We start from the raw sequence: 17,811 nt of genomic DNA on the forward strand, positions 1-17,811 counted from the left end.
AAATGGTAATCAACTGTATCTAGAGCCTAGTTTTCTCAAGATAGCCCTTCTGAATTTCAGATATTCTGGAACATTAAATAAAGGTTGTGGATCTCCCTGCCTGTGAGATGCACGAAAGAGGCTTTCATAAAGTGTCAGTGATGATAACACGTTTTTTTCACCCATAAAAATAACCTGAAAAAATTTTTAAAAAAATTTAAATCTAAGACTACTTTACTTTGCTACATGGATACATTGACTCACACTCCACAGTTCATCCATCTTAGCACCTCTGATACTAAAGGAGTCAAACAGTGGCAAGAATTGTTATTGTCTATTTCACTCCTTATTTAGGGAGGCTGGAGTCCTGTACCATGTAATAAGATGATTGTTTCTTTTACCTCCTCTACTACCCATCAACTTCAGCCTCTCATTAATTCACTAATTTGTTCATATATTCCTTTATTCAACAAAATTTTGAGCACCTACTGTGTTTCAAGTCCTGTGCAAGGTAGTGAAGGTGCAAAGATGAGTAAGATGTTCATAGAATAGTAAGGAAAATAAACAAGCAGACAAGCAATTATAGTTCAGTGTGGCCTATTCAGATATAGAAGCACAAAGTTCAAAGAGACTCCATAGGGGAGATATATCACCTATTATTAAGGCTTCCTGGAGAAGTTGCTGTATACAAGATGATACCTGGAGGGCAAGTTAAAAAGAAGCTGGAAGTAGAAGCATCAGGCAGCAGTAATGGCCTGTGCAAAGCATGAAAGGAGGAGAGTACTGTGTGCTGGTGGGTCTAAAAGTATAGTCAGATATAGAAGACAGTAAGGTTATGGACCTGAGTCAACTGGGCTACAGGTTTTATTCTGTAGACAATAGTCAGACACTGAATTATTTAAATAGGTAAGTGCTTGGATCAGAATTACATTTTAGAAAGAACACTTTGACTGCAAGTGGGTAATCTTGTAGAGAATAGGTATCTGCTTGCTTTGTCCCCCTGAAGGGTAGCCTGCTACTAGAATACTGGCAAGAGGAGAAAAGGATTATCACTTCTGAGCCATTAACCAGACAGCTGTTTCCTTATTTGAACTGGAAGCTTCTCCCACCACTCTCTGTTTCATCCCACCCACAGCTCACAATTAAGAAGCTATTGCAGAATTATGCAATATCAGTTTGATTCACAAGAGTCTTGATGTTGTTCCCTTTATAATGTGATCTATTGTTTCCTGCAATAGTACCCAACAGAGCCATTCTCTCTGTCCATAAAGCTATGCTTTACTAAGACTTTCTACTATGACAACTCCTAATTATAATGAGAAATAATAATCATTGCTATGATTTATTAAGCACTTTTTTGTGCTCATTTATTATATCTAATCTTGTAGCAGCCTTGATGAAGACTTATTATTTTTTCCCATTTTGATTATTTTCAACCCATATCATAATCTTGTGCTCTTCTGTTCACAATCTCCTTGTGATGGAGGAAGAATCAGTTTACTGAGGGAGAAATAAAAGTTAATGGACTTATATTATCTTAGATTTTTCTGAGTAATGAGTGCCATTAATTTTATTGATTTTATGGTATGTAAGAAAATGTAACCCATACTTTAAGCTGAATTCTAACATTAAAATGGCCTTATGATATATTTGCATATATAAAAGGTTAAAATCTACCATGTCAAATATAATAGTCTTTTTCCAGTTTTACCTGATAGAATGGGCTAAGAATGGGCTAAAATTTCACACAGATAGTGACTTAGATTCTTGGTCTGATTTAGTCCTGTTAACAGTGAATGCGTTTGTTGAACTCTTGTTCAGTTAGACTGAGAGTGAGGGACTGTCTTCTCTGCCCACTGAAGAAGAACTAAATTGGTGAATTGGTGATGACAGGAAATCATGAAGTCAGCTTCAGTTTCTTTGAAAGACTAAGGCTGTGAAGGACTTCGGGGATTCCTAAAGCCACTCTTCTCATTTTATAGACAGAGAAGCCAAGTCCAGAGAAGTAAACTGACTTTTTTCCTAAGACCATATTGGTGGAACTAAGATACCTTCATGACAGGCTCAGGAACCTAACTTCTTTGACTCTTCCAGCAAACAGCTGAGAAGAGTGTTTAGTACCACTTTAAGCTAATGTAAATTTTCACTGTCTTATAGGCATAAGTTTGTCACTGTAGCTGTAAAATGTTCAGAAAGATCTATGCCACCTTAACTTGCATAGAAGTATGCTAAGGTAAATGTTGGGATAATTTTGTGTAATTGGTCTAATTTTTAAATAACTTGAATCACCAAAAGGCTTACTAGCTCCTCAAAAGGTAATTCTGTATGAAGTTTAGAGATGGGAATATTACCTTCCATTTACTAAATTATGTTACAGATTTTTGTGCTATTGAATAAACTCATTTTTATTGTTACTAGTTATATGTAATTTACTACAATTCTTGAAATGCTTTTACTATTATGATTGGGAACTAATGTATTAGTTTATGACTAATACATTTCTCCTCAATTTCTGGAACATTCTGTATTTTTCTAACTTTATGGACTATACAGACTGATTAATCATTCGTACTCTTCTGTAGTTTACATATAGAATGTACCATTGATAGATATTATGAGAATAAAATTGTGTTTAAATTATTTTTCAAGCAGCTACAATATCTGCCTTAAGGAGTAATGTTTGCCTTAAAGAATTATCCAAATAATTAAACTGTTCTGATTAACTAAATATTACTCGCTCCTGTGTAATTTAATCAAGTCCCATCAAAAAACATAAGATCAGTGTCTTAATATTTCATAAATACAGAATTATTATTATATTACCCATCTTTAGGGTCAGAGACTTTTCTTAATAGAATTATACCATTATAAGCTTGGTGCACATATGCTTAGTAGAAGTTAATCCACGCAGTTCAATCAAATTTGTAATATAATGAAGCATTTAATTCTAAGATTTTTATGTGCTTCATTAACTATAAACTAATCTTTGATTATTGAAACACCCAGAAGTTGTCTTTGCTGGTTATGTCTTAATATAAATGCTTAAGACCTGGCAAGAACAATTTTAGAGGAGGAAAAATTTGTTTGGGCATCAGAGTTTTAGAGGTTTAGTCCATAGATGGCCCACTCCATTGCTCTGTGCCTGACAGGTGGAAGAGTGTGGTGGAGGAAAGCAGTTGGAAACATGGCACCAGGAAGCAGAGGGAAACCTCCGCTCAACAGGGCAAAACATACACCGCAAAGGAATACTGTGAGCAGCCCACTTCCTCTAGCCAAACCCTGCCTGCTCACAGTTACCACCCAGTTAATCCATGCAAGTGAATTTTTTAGGTTCAGGCTCTCATAACCCAGTCAGTTCACCTCTGAAATTTCTTGCATTGTCCCACACATGAATTTTTTGAGGTCACCTCATATATAAACCATAACGATCTATGGTGATGGGGAGAATTGACCCTGTGTCTCCTTTGAACTGACTCAGACTAGATAGAAGGAAGAAGGCTGTCAGTCCTGGACCCACTCAGTCATCCAAGGGGAAGTGGCTCTGTAGTGTTGTTCCCTTTATAACTTAATATACCAGAGTCTGTGTGAGTTCCCTATGTTCATATTCTCAAAGAATCATCTCACCCTTCTTTACAAAAGAGTGTCACTGGTTTCTTTTGTTTTATATCCCATTTGTATTTATTTTTTCTATTATACTCTAAGTCTCTGGTTATCCACACAACTTTCCTCATAAACGAGTCGTTAATATGTTTTGTGGATAAAGAACTTTGAAGTCCAAAGACCCTGATCCAAGTTTAGGAGCCACAACTTAACCAGTTATATCACTTTGAATTTAACTTCCCTGTCATATCTTCACCACATAAAAAATATTTATAATGATAGATGCATTATTTTTTCATAGTTATTTTTGAGTTTGAAATAAAGTTGTGAATGTATTTTATAAGGTTCTATACAAATATGTAGCCTTGTTCTTATTTGAACATTTTGAAAGTATTAAAAACAGTGTTTATATTCTCCTATACTTTAAACTCCTTTCAGATAGAGTAATAGAGTTATCAGAGCCAAAAGTACGTGAATGAAAATGAGTTCAGATAACTCTGAAGCCACTGCAGGTCACTGTGACACCTATGGATTGCCCTTTCCCTCTCGATTCCTCTGAGTCTCCTACGTGGAGTGTGGTCTGTAGTTGGCAGCACTGGCATCACTTGGTCACATGGAGTGAAGCAGACTCATATATCACCCCAGTGCTGTTGATTCAGAATCATATGTAACAAGATCAACACAGGTGTTTTGTGTGCATGTTTAAGTTTCAAAGGCATTATGAAAGGCTTACCATATAGCATTGGTAGCATGCCAGGTAATTCAATACAGTAAACTAGTCAAGGTTTTTAGTTTTCATTATTGGGATTTAAGAATATATGAATATTATAAAAAATATTGCTAGCCCTTAAACCCTGTTATTTCATAGTTTTTCATAGGTGAGGCTAACAAGTAGTCATGTACATATTTTTTAAAGTTGTATTGATTTAATAGAAATTATTAAGCAAGTGGTAGAGCAGTTAATACTTGGATGTGGCAAAATTGTCAAGGTGGCTTTTGAGGAACTGGCCTAGCCACAGGTAACCCTGATCTCAAGGTTAAGTGGAATTCACAGCAAGGTCATGGTAGCTATGAATGACTTCTGTATGCCACAGCCCCAGCTGGGACTATCCTGAAAGCATAGTTTGCAAGTTTGGCAGGAACTACAAGTAGGATGAAAGGTGTCATCTTTCGCTGTCCAGATGAGGATACAGACTGAATTCAGAAGTTCTAGAGCCCTTCCTTTATTCTTTCTACTCAGTACTCTTTAGGGAAGAGTTCAAGCATCTTTAGCCTATTTTTCCTCAGAAAACCCTTTCCAGAGATTCATAAATTGAAAGAAGGTAATAACCTGTACTGTTGTAAAAAATGGAATCTTTTCAGATGATCCATGAGTTCTCTGCATACAGAGCAGATATAGTTAATTAGATTTAAAAAATATTACTCAGACTTCTTATTATCATCCTATGGATAGTTTCCACATATTGACTACTTTTTGTTGAAATGGTGACACATTTTTTAAAAATTCTCTACAGTTGCTGAACCTGCCAACTTCCTCATTTCTTCAATTTAAAGTAATATCCATAAAATAAAGTCAAAAGATGAGCAGAAAAGCTTTGACCTAATATGAGAGAGAACGAATTTCCTTAATATCAGTAGAGCTCTTCAAATGACTAAAAAGATGAAAACCCCGATAGAAAAATGGCAAATGAAGATTAAGCTGAAGGAACAATTGAAAATGGCCAGTAAACATGAAAGGTGCTCACACTCATAGATCATTAAACACAAATAAAAACAATTTGTCATTTCCCCAGGTACCAGATTGTCTGACATCAAAGTGTTTAAAAAAGTCTGGTGTTAAAAAGTAGAAAGTATAGCATGTTGTTAAAATTGCAAATTGTTTTAACTTTTTTGAAGGGGAATTTGGCAAATATTTATGAAAATATATAAAATGCACGTACACTTTGATTTTAAAAGTTTCACAGATACACAAAGATATATAAAACAATAGGCTTTGCAGCATTATATAACAGCTTGAACTCTCTCTGTCCCTCAGGAGAATTCTTAGTAATATTATTATTTATTCAGACAATAAAATAGCATTTAGCTATTAAAAAGATGTGGTAGCTTTATAGGAAAAATAAAAAATAAAATACGGTGAATAACATAATCCCATTAGTATTTTAGAAAAAGGAAGAGAGAAGTGACAAAAGGATAAGATACTCACTTGTATGTGAAAAAGTTTCTTTGAAAAGATGCACCAATAACAACAGTTAATCTGGGAAAGGATAGAGATCAAAGGTCCAGGAGAAAAAAGGGGTGGGGAGAAACACTTTAATGTAAATACTTAAAATGCATAATTTTGAATTTAGTTAAAACAAGTCTGTGTGATAAATATTAGTGATTAAAATGTATTGTGAGACAATGATAAACAGTCTCCTTCATGATTTTTCTTGTCCCCCAATCCACACACTCCGGTCCCCACCTGCATCTGCATTCCTAACAGTTGTGTCTTGAATATTAGCTGAGTGTCTTCACTTTCCCTGAGGGACAGTTTTGAGAGAGAGAACAACTCTAATGAAGTGACCAAAGGGCTGGCAGTAGGGGAAAAACAAAGACTTTACCCAGTTCTGGTAAGGAAAGCCACATGCTAAAAATGACCCATTCTTTGGTTAGTTTAAGAAGGCTTTTAATATTACTTAGATAAAAGCCATGACATTTCCTTAAAGAATAATTTGGTTTGGTCTTTCTGGCTAATTATCCAAATTGTTTATTGCTTCTGTAAGAAAAACAAGATTATTAAATTTCTCTCAAGCTCTTTTACTTTGAACCCGTATGGTTCATTTTCACATCTAGTTCAAGGATGGAAGCTTTAAGTTATTGATGGAGTTCTTCTTGGCATATATCTTACTTTATTCCTTACTTTGTCCCATTGCCCAACATTTTAAATATGCCCAATAGTATTTTCTTTAATATTTTTAATACTTAGAAATTACTTAAACATTTGTGTTATTCTAGTTTTTCAAATAAGTTTCCTGTCTTATTTTAATACTTATTATAAAATTTAGTTTTTAATAATTGACAACTTTCCCAGCCCCATCCAAGACTTCTAGTTTCATAAGTTTGTCCTTCATTTACCTTAGAGGTCCTCTCATCAACTCTGTGTGTCTGGGAGCCTTAGCCATAGGTAACTCAGGCCAAGTGATTGCTCTTCTGCCAGCTTTTGTGTATGGTCAAGTTGGAAATTTATCCAGTTTCATTTTATTTATTTATTTTTGCTGCCACCAATGTTTTCCCTGTGCATTATTTTTCCTAACCTAAATTTGCTGGGAGTGACCATGTTCATGCTTATTTCTTTCAGATGGAGACTATTTTACCTTTACAAGACACGAACCCATTGGAGTGTGTGGACAGATCATCCCAGTGAGTGTATCTCCTCGCACCTTGTATTTATTTTCATTTGACCCAGTTCTTTTAAAGACACATAAAACATGGTCCTCAGCGATGTGTGTTTTCCATTACTGGGAAGAAGAAACTGAGCTCATGTTGTTGACATATCTTCAACAGCCTCCCTGCAAATGCTTATTTGAACAGGTTAATAGAGTTTCGGCTCTGTTACCAGGAGTTGAGTTCTCAAGTCATAGAATTCTCATGATTAAAATAAGCAAAGCAAAGCACAGTGTATTAATAACTTGCCCTTGGTTGTGGATGTCCATTCTGCTTATGGAAAAGTAATGCTTTGTTATATTTGCTTGTTTATTTTTTAGAACTGTGACTCCCCATGTTTCCAGGCATAGTATTTATATAGTTTTTTAATCCCATTCTTTCCCACTGTCTCTTTTCACAAGAATCTAGATAGGAGACGCTACAGAAGACACAGCAGTACAGTTAACGTCATGATTATAATTGAAACCATGCCGGGCTGTTGTCTGTCTTGTAAAGGGATATAGATGTAGTGCTTAGTGTTTGGATTGGAACATTAAACACTGTCCTTTGCTCTCTCTCTCTTTCTCATACACACCCTTGGCACAATAAAAAACATCAGTGAATCTTTTAACAATACTAGCTAATAGTTCTGGCCAAGATTTCAAGGGAAGAATCAATTAAACTCTTACAAGATAGACAAGTTTTCTCTTCTCCAAATTTAAGACATAATAAAATAATCTTGATTTTGGGAGTCAGAGATTTGGGAGAGTGATTGCTATTTGTTCAAATGACCAATAAGTTCTGGGTAACTGTGAGATTTATTAGAGATTGAGAAGGGAAAATGAGAAGTTTGGTGGAAGTTCTTTGGTTCCTACCCCAGGGGACTCCTGCTTAGATAGCTCAGGGGTGGTTCTGTCACCTTCACTGCAGGATTCAAACCTGCTCCTCTTGCCCTTCCCCAGGCTCTCAGAGCTACAGCTTCTCTGACAGGACAAGAGTTGTTTGTCAGCCAGCTCCAGCTCAATTACTGCTCTCCAAGATTTATATACTGTAGATGGAATTAAAACATCACGGAGGACTCCCAAGTTTATAAACAACTAAGGGGAAAAGAAATTGGGTGTTTGGTGAAGGCAAGACACTTGTATATTTTTGCAGGCTTGCCAGAGCCAGTGAGAATTCTTCAAGGATGGCAGCTGAGAGGCTTCAGGCAGAAACACAGTGTGGTCAGACGCTGCAGCCAGGGAACTCGGAATTCTGCTTTCTTTCTTAATAAAATTATCAATGACACCTGATAGTAATGAATCTCATGCCTGAACTTATGTTGAAACAAACTAGATGTCCTATTAAAATCAGTTTCAACCATTTTAGGCCCCAAATTCATATACTCCCATGAATATATTTTTTATCATTGGATAATTTTGCTGTGGAAAGGAGATAGATGAAAATTTTTGCATACTCATCAGGAGATATACTTTATTTTTTGTAGTCATATGTGTTTTATGATAATGTGTTTAAGAAAAACTGCTATCTTGAAGTACCATTGACTTAAAAATTTAATTTATCGCTAGAATTTTTTTTTTCGGTGCAGGGGGGCAGGTAGTACCAGAGATTGAACCCAGAGACACTTAACCACTGAGCCACATCCCCAGCCCATTTTTATTTTTTATTTGAGACAGGATCTCACTAAGTAGCCGAAGGCCTTGCTAAATTGCTGAGGCTGGTTTTGAACTTGGAATTCTCCTGCCTCAGCCTCCCAAACTGTTGGGATTACAGGTGTGCACCACCCTGTCTGGCTAGAAATTTTCTTTTTTAGTGCTTCTATATTGAATAGATTCCACATTAATGTGCAAATCCTGCTGTAAAAATCCTATATTCAAGAGAAAGTCTCAAACACAAGAACTTATTGGAAACAAAGCTATTGCTGTTGTTGTTGTTATTGTGCTGGGTATGAAATCCAGGGCCTCATGCATGCTAAGCATACATTCTACCATTGATAGCACTCCCTACCGCAAGGCCTAATTTTAAGAACATATGAAACAACAGCAGTAAAAAACCAAAAACTTCCTTTCAATCATGAGATTTCTTTTGGTGGGTAGCTGAGTAAAGTAATTTGTTGTATAGAGAGAAAAAAAGAGATTTTCAAGGTCCTTGCTATTCTATTCTTAATGAAGTCTTTAAAAATCCAAACATCTGTGCTTTGTGGAGACAAGATTTATGATGAGGACTAGTTTAAGAAAAATCCAAGAAGTCACAGCTTAGAAACAAAGTGGTAGAGGAATATTTTTCCATTTATCAACCTTGAGTTTTCCCTTTCAGTGGAACTTCCCCCTGCTAATGTTTGCCTGGAAAATTGCTCCAGCTCTGTGCTGTGGCAATACAGTAGTGATTAAGCCAGCAGAGCAAACGCCTCTCAGCGCACTCTACATGGGAGCACTCATCAAAGAGGTAGGGGAAGCTGACTTCAGGAGTGGTTTTGACTCCCTTTACAGAGTCTGTAGAGCATGCTCCATCTAATGTGGTTGTGTGGACCTTCACAAAACACATTTCCTCCACTTCTGTTTTCTTAGGCCGGCTTTCCACCTGGAGTCATCAATATTGTGCCAGGATATGGGCCAACAGCTGGGGCAGCAATAGCTTCTCACATTGGCATAGACAAGATTGCATTCACAGGCTCTACGGAGGTAGGTCCCTGAGAACCATGGACTGAGGAACATGACACTGAAGATGGTACCTGTAAGCTGGATACCCACTGGGCACTCAGTATCCAAGCCCTTTAGAAGTAATATTGATCTCAGAGATAGAACATGGGTGACTATGAAAGCAAAGATTGACATTTTTACCTATTGGATGCACAATTCTTTGAGCTTTTTTGTGTACTGTCTGTGTAAAAATTGTCCCAGAAGTTGTGGTTCTGGACACTTTTTTGATTCAAGAACATATGGCAGAAGCAAGTTAAGAAGCTGAAAAGCTAAACTAGTCTCTAGTAAAGATGAGAATTGAGACATAGCATTTCCTTCTCTTGATTTCCTGTAGTTGCAACTGGCAAATAATTATGCCCTAAGAGCTGTAAGGGATGATACAGAGCAGTGATCAGCAAACTTTTCCAGTGAAGGTCTGATAGTAAGTGCTGTACACTTTTCAGGCAATGTGGTCTCTGTTGCAGCCACTCAGTTATGCATTACTAGCACCAAGCAGTCATAGATAATACATTAACAAATGAGTGTGACTGTGTGCCAGGAAAACTTTACAGGAACTGAAGTTTAAATTTCATATAATTTTTACAAATCAAAAAATACTTACAATTTTTTACAAACATTTAAAAATGTGAAAACTGTTCTTACTTTATAGCTCATATCAAAAGAGGTAGCAGATCAAGTTTATAAATCCCTTATGTTAGAATCACATGAGTAATTAGGGAGATGTATAAATTGTTACTCCAGTATGTCTTTGATTTAGGTAACAAATGCCCAAAGAGAGACTCTGATTCATTGTCTCAAGTTGAACTTCACAGATACTGCTATCATCATTGCAAAGGATGTCTACAAGTCCAGAACAGTGTTCTCCAAAAGAAAGAGAATAAGGGCAGCATTTGTCACTTAAGTCTAGTAACCTAAAAAATTATAAGAAACAAGTGAAACTAATATTCACAACGTATTTAATTTAATCCAGTATTTCCAAAATATTATTTCAACAAATAATCGGTATGAAAATTATTAACACAATATTTTGCATTCTATTTTTCTTATGAAGTTTTTGAAATCTGGTATGTATTTTACATTGCAACACACCTCAACTCTATGGCCACATATGGCTAGTGGCTAGCATGTTGGAGAGTACAGGTCTAGAAAGTTGATAATATCAGTTAATAGAGAATTGATATGTGGTTTAATTGAGTCTTGTTAAATACATGAAAAATTTCATAAAAGATGAATTAATTGACCTAAATGTTAATTTACATTTAGAGATTATTTAGTTTTATGTTTGTCAAGAGTAAATCTTGCTTGTTTCTCCAAAATTTTTGTTATACTTGTTTTGTAACACTTTTTCAATTTAATGAAATATGTAAACCAAAATGAGAGTATGAAAGGGAATTATTGTTTCTGATGAACTGAGTCTAATGCTTTGAAAAATATTTATTAAGGAGAGATGACAAAAACAAGCTGCAACCAATTAGAAGTAGGCAAGAAAGACAATAATAAAAGAGTAGGGGAAAATAAAAAATCTGGATAAGAGTGTGAGCCTGGATGGCTTGGCAAATGTTTTTAACTCCCTACTCCACTTAAAGAAACTGAAACCAGAAATCTTCAAAGTATTTTAAGGATGTGGTTTAATCAGAAAGGACAAGAGGAACTGTAATTAAAATCTGTCTCTTTTTTAATGTTTATATTTGCCAATTTTATTGGTAAATTTATTGTTTTAATTTGCATTTAAAATTAATAATGAACTGGGGCCTTCCTTACTATCTTTATTGGCTAATTGTATTCTTAAATTATTTATTTATTATAATTTGTTATACATAATGGTAGAATACAATTCATTTCATATTACACATGTAGAACACAATTTTTAAGTCACCGATTGTACACAAAGTATTTTCACACCATTTGTGTCTTCATGCATGTCCTTAGGGTAATAATGTCTATCTCATTCCCCATCATTTCCTAGGTTTTATATTGAAAGACTGGAGAATTAGATATACATATTTTTAAAATGTACATGATATACTTAAGGTATCTTTTCTTGCTTTAATCTTTTTTTCTGTTAATTGAACAGTGGTCATAATAGAGTCAGGTAAGACACTTCGGTGTAATTTTTTAATAAAACTTTATAATAAAAATAAGAGTATGATATACAGATACCATGTTGTACCAGTACCAAAAGATATTCTTTCTTTTTAATAGCTACATGGCATACTCTTACATCAATATTATTTAGTATTTAATCCTCTGTTAATGTGCACACCAACAACTTTTTTTTCCACTTTTGTTCTTATTATACAAACTATTGAAATAAAAGCCTTTGGAGATACAAAAGAGATTTTGTGTGTGTGTGTGTGTGTGTGTGAGAGAGAGAGAGAGAGAGAGAGAGAGAGAGAGAGAGAGAGAGATAGTACATTGGATGTTTCTGGAAATGTAATTGCAAAATAAAAGGATATTTATATTTTAATTTGCTTACCAAGAAGGCATTAAAGTTTTGGTTTCATTTATAGGATCTCTTTATATGTCAAGTATGTTAATCTTAAGTTTGTTTTATAATTTGTAAATATTATTAACAGTTTGCTTTTGGATTTTAACATTTTAAAGAGTTATTTGCCATGCACAGTTTTAAATTTGTGTATAGTTATGTCTTATTCTTTTCCATAACAGCCTCTGAGTTTTCTGTCCCTTTGGAGAAACCCCTTCAAGTTTATACAGATTGGTTCTTCCCGTTTTCTTTCAGTATTTTTATGGTTTTGTTTTGTTTAAATCTTTTTTCTTGCTGGAATTTATTTTCCTGTATAGTGACAGGTAGGGGCCTAATTTAGTTTTTTAACACACAAAAAAACTAGTGTTCAATTATTTAAGTATAATTTATTAAAGAATGTATCATTCTACAACTCATTTTAATACAATATAACATTATATGATAAATTTACATGTCTACATGTTTCTGTTTTATGATTCATAGTTTTATTTATCTATTGTTCCAATTACTAAGTCTCAGAAGTTGTCATATGATAGACAAGATACCCCCTTATTACGCCTTTTTTGTTTGTTTTTCAAAACCGTTTGACCATTCTTTCCCTTTTAATCTTTCAGATGAAATTTCAAATTGATTTTATAAGCATCTTACCTTTCTCCCCAGAACTCTCATTGGAATTTTGATTGGTATTATATGTTCATATTAAATTGAGGGAAGGACAATCTTTACCATATTGACTTCCTACGTAGGAATCCCTTTAGTTATTTGTCTTAAATAGGTCTTAGGATTTTATTGATAATTTCTAAGCACTTAATATTTTATTCCAAGATATTTAAATCTAAAAACTGAGCACCTTAAAAAAATGTTACAACACCATGTAGTAGAAAGTTAGATGGAATAGATAGATGGAATCTCATCTTTCAGGCCTCACAAGAAGTTGTATGACAAGTCAGTAAAAATGTAAGTACTTGTGGTCAGAGCTCTTGGGTTCAGATCTGTTTTGTCACTGTAGATTTTTTAACATTTTAAAGAAATTTACTGAAGTATAAGTTACATACATTAAAACACACCCATTTAAATACCAAATATATATATATCCATGTAACCACCACAGATTACTCAGGCCTTTTTCCAGCTAACACTCTTGGCTCCAGGCAATCATTAATTAATTTTTATTAATTTTACTATTCCAGAACTTCATATAAATATAACAATATGATATGTACTCTCTTATGTCCTCTGTTGTAGTTGTTATTCAACATTTAATGTATTATTGATAAGGTTGTGTTTAAATCTCCCATCTTGTTTTGGGTTTTCATCAGTCTATCTAGGTCTTCCCCCCCTCACCTTTTTCTACCCTCTTTTGAATTAATTGACTAATTTAGTTTTCTGATTCACATTATTAGCTATACCTGTTTTATAAGTGATTGCTTTAGTGTTTACAGTATGCTTCTTAATCACAGTCTGTCATTAATTATATTGTTTCTTCTATATGATATAATAATCACACAGCAGTATTCTTTCATTCATCATATTCTTTGTTCTGTTTTTGTCCCTAATTCATTTTCACATTATGTGACTCTGAATACATTTCTACTGTTACTGTTTTAAAAATTTAATTATCTTTAACAACTTTTTTAAAATGAGAGAACAAAATTATTTTGCAGGTATCAATATATTAGCCATTCCAACCCTCTTTTGTTTTGGGGTAGGCCCTCCTTCCCTTCTTGTAGCATTATTTTTATTATTATTATTATTATTTGGTTAGAATTGTTTCTTTATAATTTTCTTATTTATTTATTTATCTAAAAACGCCTCTAATGTTTCTTGTAGGGCAGGTATACTAGTGAAGAGTTCCCTTAGTTTTTGTTTGTCTGACAATGTCTCAATTTGTCTTTTGTTCTTTAATAACTTTTTTTCTGGATATGGAATTCTATTTGGACAGTTTTGCTTCACTTTACTTTCAAGACACTGAAGATGTCATTCTGTTTTTTTCTGACTTGCCGTGTTCTGATGAGTCTCCACAGTCGTTGTGTGTGATGTTTCGTTTTCCTCCAACTGCATGTAAGAATATCTCTTTTTAATGGTTGTCAGCAATTTGATTGTGATGTGTTTCTTTGTATTTGTTCTTTCCTAAATTGTTTGGGGTTCATTAACATTTTTGGTCCTTCAAGTTTATAGTTTTCATCAAATTCAGAAACATTTAGACTTTTATTTCTTCAGATGTATTTTTTCTTTCTACTGCCCTCTACTTATTACCTATGTATTACATCACTTGACATTATCCTGTCAGTCACTGAGGCTCTTTTCGTTTATTCTCATCTTTTCTCCTCTTTGTGCTTCAGTCTAGATAGCTTGTCGTCATAAAGCTCATTTATCTTCTGATATGCTTGATGTGCTTCAGATGTTGCATTTTTAAGCTCTGGAAACTGTGAGTTCATATATGTATATATAGCTTAGCTTTCCTTCCTCACTGTATGCTTGTTTTCCTTTAAATTTGTGAATATATTTCTAATGTCTCTTTTAAAGTCCTTCTCTGTTAATATTATTATCTCTCTCATCTCTGCATCTATTTCTGTTGACTGATAGTTTTCCAGGGTATACTTCTTTTCACTTCTGTTAGTTTTGGCAGGATACTGGACATTGTGAAACATGTAGATTCTGTTGTCTTTCTTTAAAGAGTGGGCTCCCTGCCTGCGCCACCCCCCCACACACAGTTAAGTTACTTAAGATCCAGCTTACCTCTTCCAAGACTTATTTTCAAGCTTTGTTATGACTGGTTTATTTTTATTAGTAAATTGAGATCCTTCTAGTGTTTATATTGAATACCTCTAGCATTCAACAGGTCTTTCTACTCTGTCATCTCTGAACTTAATGTCTCCTATCCCTCAATGAGTACTCTCAGTTATTAAGCAAATTACCTGATATTTTTCTTTGCTCAGTCTCATGGAGCTTCTCCCTCTGCACTACCAGCTTAGCATTCAGCCAAAGACACAGATGGACCCCCATGCAGACTTGTGGGCTTCACTTCCTCTGGTACTCATCTGGTCACATTTTAGTCACTTCAGTCTCTGTGGGCTTAAGTCTCTAATAATCAACTGAGTGAGACCATCATGTTCTGCTTTGGTCTCCTTACCAGAAATTCACTTACTGCTTTCAGTTTCCCAAACTCATACTGTGTTCTCACTGTGATCTAGAATTTTTTTGTTGTTGTTGTTGTTGTTGTTGTTCGTTTTTTGTTTTTGTTCTTGTTTTTAGCAAAAATGACTTTCCTTATTTGTTTCCCTTGGCTCCAGAATGACAGTCCCATACTGTCTTTGGCTTTCTTTCTCTAGGTTTCATGTAGATCAGATCACCCTATGCTCATAATCTCACATTAGATATATTATAGTCAGTGGGATTACACCTTTGTTTACTTCAGTTGATATAACTAGAGTCTTAAGAGTACAATTTTAGGGACATTTGGATACAGAAAAGCCCTTGATTTATCTAGTACAAAATATTTAAGAAGTGCTTTAATTTCATAAATAACTTCTTTTAATCTTTGAGCTGATTTGCATTATCAGTTTAGTGTTGATTTTATAAGTTTTAGAAGATAGCAGTTTCTAGTCATACATGCAATTTTGGATGAGGACGTTTCCTCTGGGATCTGTCCTTTTGGCATTCTCCTCAGTACCTAAAATAGTATCTTAGATCCATTTCCAAAATCTCTTACTTATAGGCTTGTGGATGGTGTGCATAAACCTGGATTTTTAAAGGGTACACAGCCTCCACTATCACCACCACCTTGAACAACTACTGAAAAATGATTACTACATTACATTTTTTCAGCAGTGAAATTTTATCTTATGACAGAATTTGAATGTAGTCAATTCAGGTTGAAGTAATGACCCCCACTTTAAACCATTGCAAGTAATCTTAAGTGAGTTCCTTAATAGGTATCAAAACTCTCTTCCAATATTCAACCATTGTAACTTCATATCATGTACAACCACAAGAATGGGAAGTTATAATCCATGTATATATTATATGTCAAAATACAGTCTACTGTCATGTATGACTAAAAAGATTAAAAAATAGAAAACACAGTGAAATAAAAAAAACTCTCTTCCAGCATTGCATTCTAAATAGTACACTATTTCACCTAAAAAGAAAAATAATTCAAAAGCAATTTATCTAAGCAAGCACTGAGGCAATCTTCCAAAAAATGAAATAGAAGAGCAAACACACACACACACACACACACACACACACACACACACACACACACTTAAGTCAAAAATATTTGTAAAGTACTTACAAAAGCCACAAAACAAATAAAGAGTAAAACTGTCAGAAGAGAGCAGGAATTAGTTTTCGACAGATATATTATTTGCAAATGGAAAGTTCAGATTCAACTAATATTTACTGAAATCTTACAATGTGCTAAGCAACATGATTGGAACTTTCAAATACAATTATCTTAATCCACAAATAAGTCTGTAGGGAGTTATTCTTAACTCTTAGCGGATGAAAAAACGAAAGGAGAGACTAAATAATTTGCCAAAAATCATACAATAGGAAATCTGGGATCTGATCCACAGTTGTTTGAATCTAGAACCTCTCCTATTATACCACACTTCCCCAAACATAAGTTGTTCTATTAACTTCACTTAAAAATAAATACAAAACAATGACAACTAATATTTACTGACACCTTACTGAGAACCAGACTCCGTGTTAAACACTTTAAATATATTAGTTCATTCCACCCTCACAATCCATTTAGTATATATAATTCTTAATCTACAGACAGGAAATCTGAGGCCTGTAAAGATTAACAACATGTACTGTGAACAAATCCATACAACCATAATAGATATTTAAATTAAGTCTCATTTTCTGATATCACTCTGACATAATTTTAATTGCTCTTAGGGTAAGTTAAAAACTGGGTTTGGAATTTCTTGTTGGAAAAGTGTGTTTTCCTCTACTTTTTTTGAGAGAAAGGCAAATTACAGTGTTGTGATAGTGTTTTTCCAAGTTTCATTTTAGCAAAGGACTGATGAGCACTTTGTTTTCCTTTAAGAGATTCTAAGTAAAGGATGGAGAGAAATGAACTCCAGCTGAACTACATTAAACTTCTAAATTTACTAAACTAATTTTGTGAAGTGTTATTTGGTGATCATTAGGTTGATCACACTGATCATTAACTGTTCAGCTCAAAAATTATCTTTGCTTATGATAAGCCACTGGCATAGCTTTGGAGATGGAAATTAACTTGCCTGAATGTGATTGAGAGGCTTTTCTTTGTAGCAGCTCCAAACTGCTGAATAGATAAACAAATTGTGATTTATCCAAAAGGTTGACTACTATTCAGCAATAAAAAAGAATAAAACACTGATATACACAGCATGGATGGATCTCAGAATAATTCTGCTGAGTAAAAATTAGCCAGATAGCAAAGTTTATACCATATGTCTCCATTCATATAAAATTCTAGAAAATGCAAGTAACCTAACCAGAAAGCAGATTGGTATCTGGGAATATGGTGGGGGGTGGATGAAGGGAGAGATGCAAGAGAGAGATTGCAGAGGGGTATTAAGAAACTTTTGAGGGCAGTGAACATAGCCACTATCTCAACTGTGCTGGTGGTTTCTCAGGTGG

The 17,811-nt window shown here is 34.4% G+C and overlaps 1 protein-coding gene across 2 annotated transcripts in view; it reads left to right on the plus strand.

Moving 5' to 3' along the window:
- Aldh1a2 (aldehyde dehydrogenase 1 family member A2) overlaps positions 1-17,811 on the plus strand; it is an 87,392-nt gene that overhangs the window by 44,535 nt on the left and 25,046 nt on the right. For both annotated transcript variants that reach the window (XM_005316616.4, XM_078049555.1), the window contains exons 5-7: positions 6,920-6,981; positions 9,301-9,429; positions 9,552-9,665. In XM_005316616.4, the coding sequence (XP_005316673.1) occupies positions 6,920-6,981; positions 9,301-9,429; positions 9,552-9,665 (305 nt within the window). The remainder of the gene's footprint in view (positions 1-6,919; positions 6,982-9,300; positions 9,430-9,551; positions 9,666-17,811) is intronic.

Source organism: Ictidomys tridecemlineatus, chromosome 5 (genome assembly GCF_052094955.1).
Source record: "Ictidomys tridecemlineatus isolate mIctTri1 chromosome 5, mIctTri1.hap1, whole genome shotgun sequence".
NCBI lineage: Eukaryota > Metazoa > Chordata > Mammalia > Rodentia > Sciuridae > Ictidomys > Ictidomys tridecemlineatus.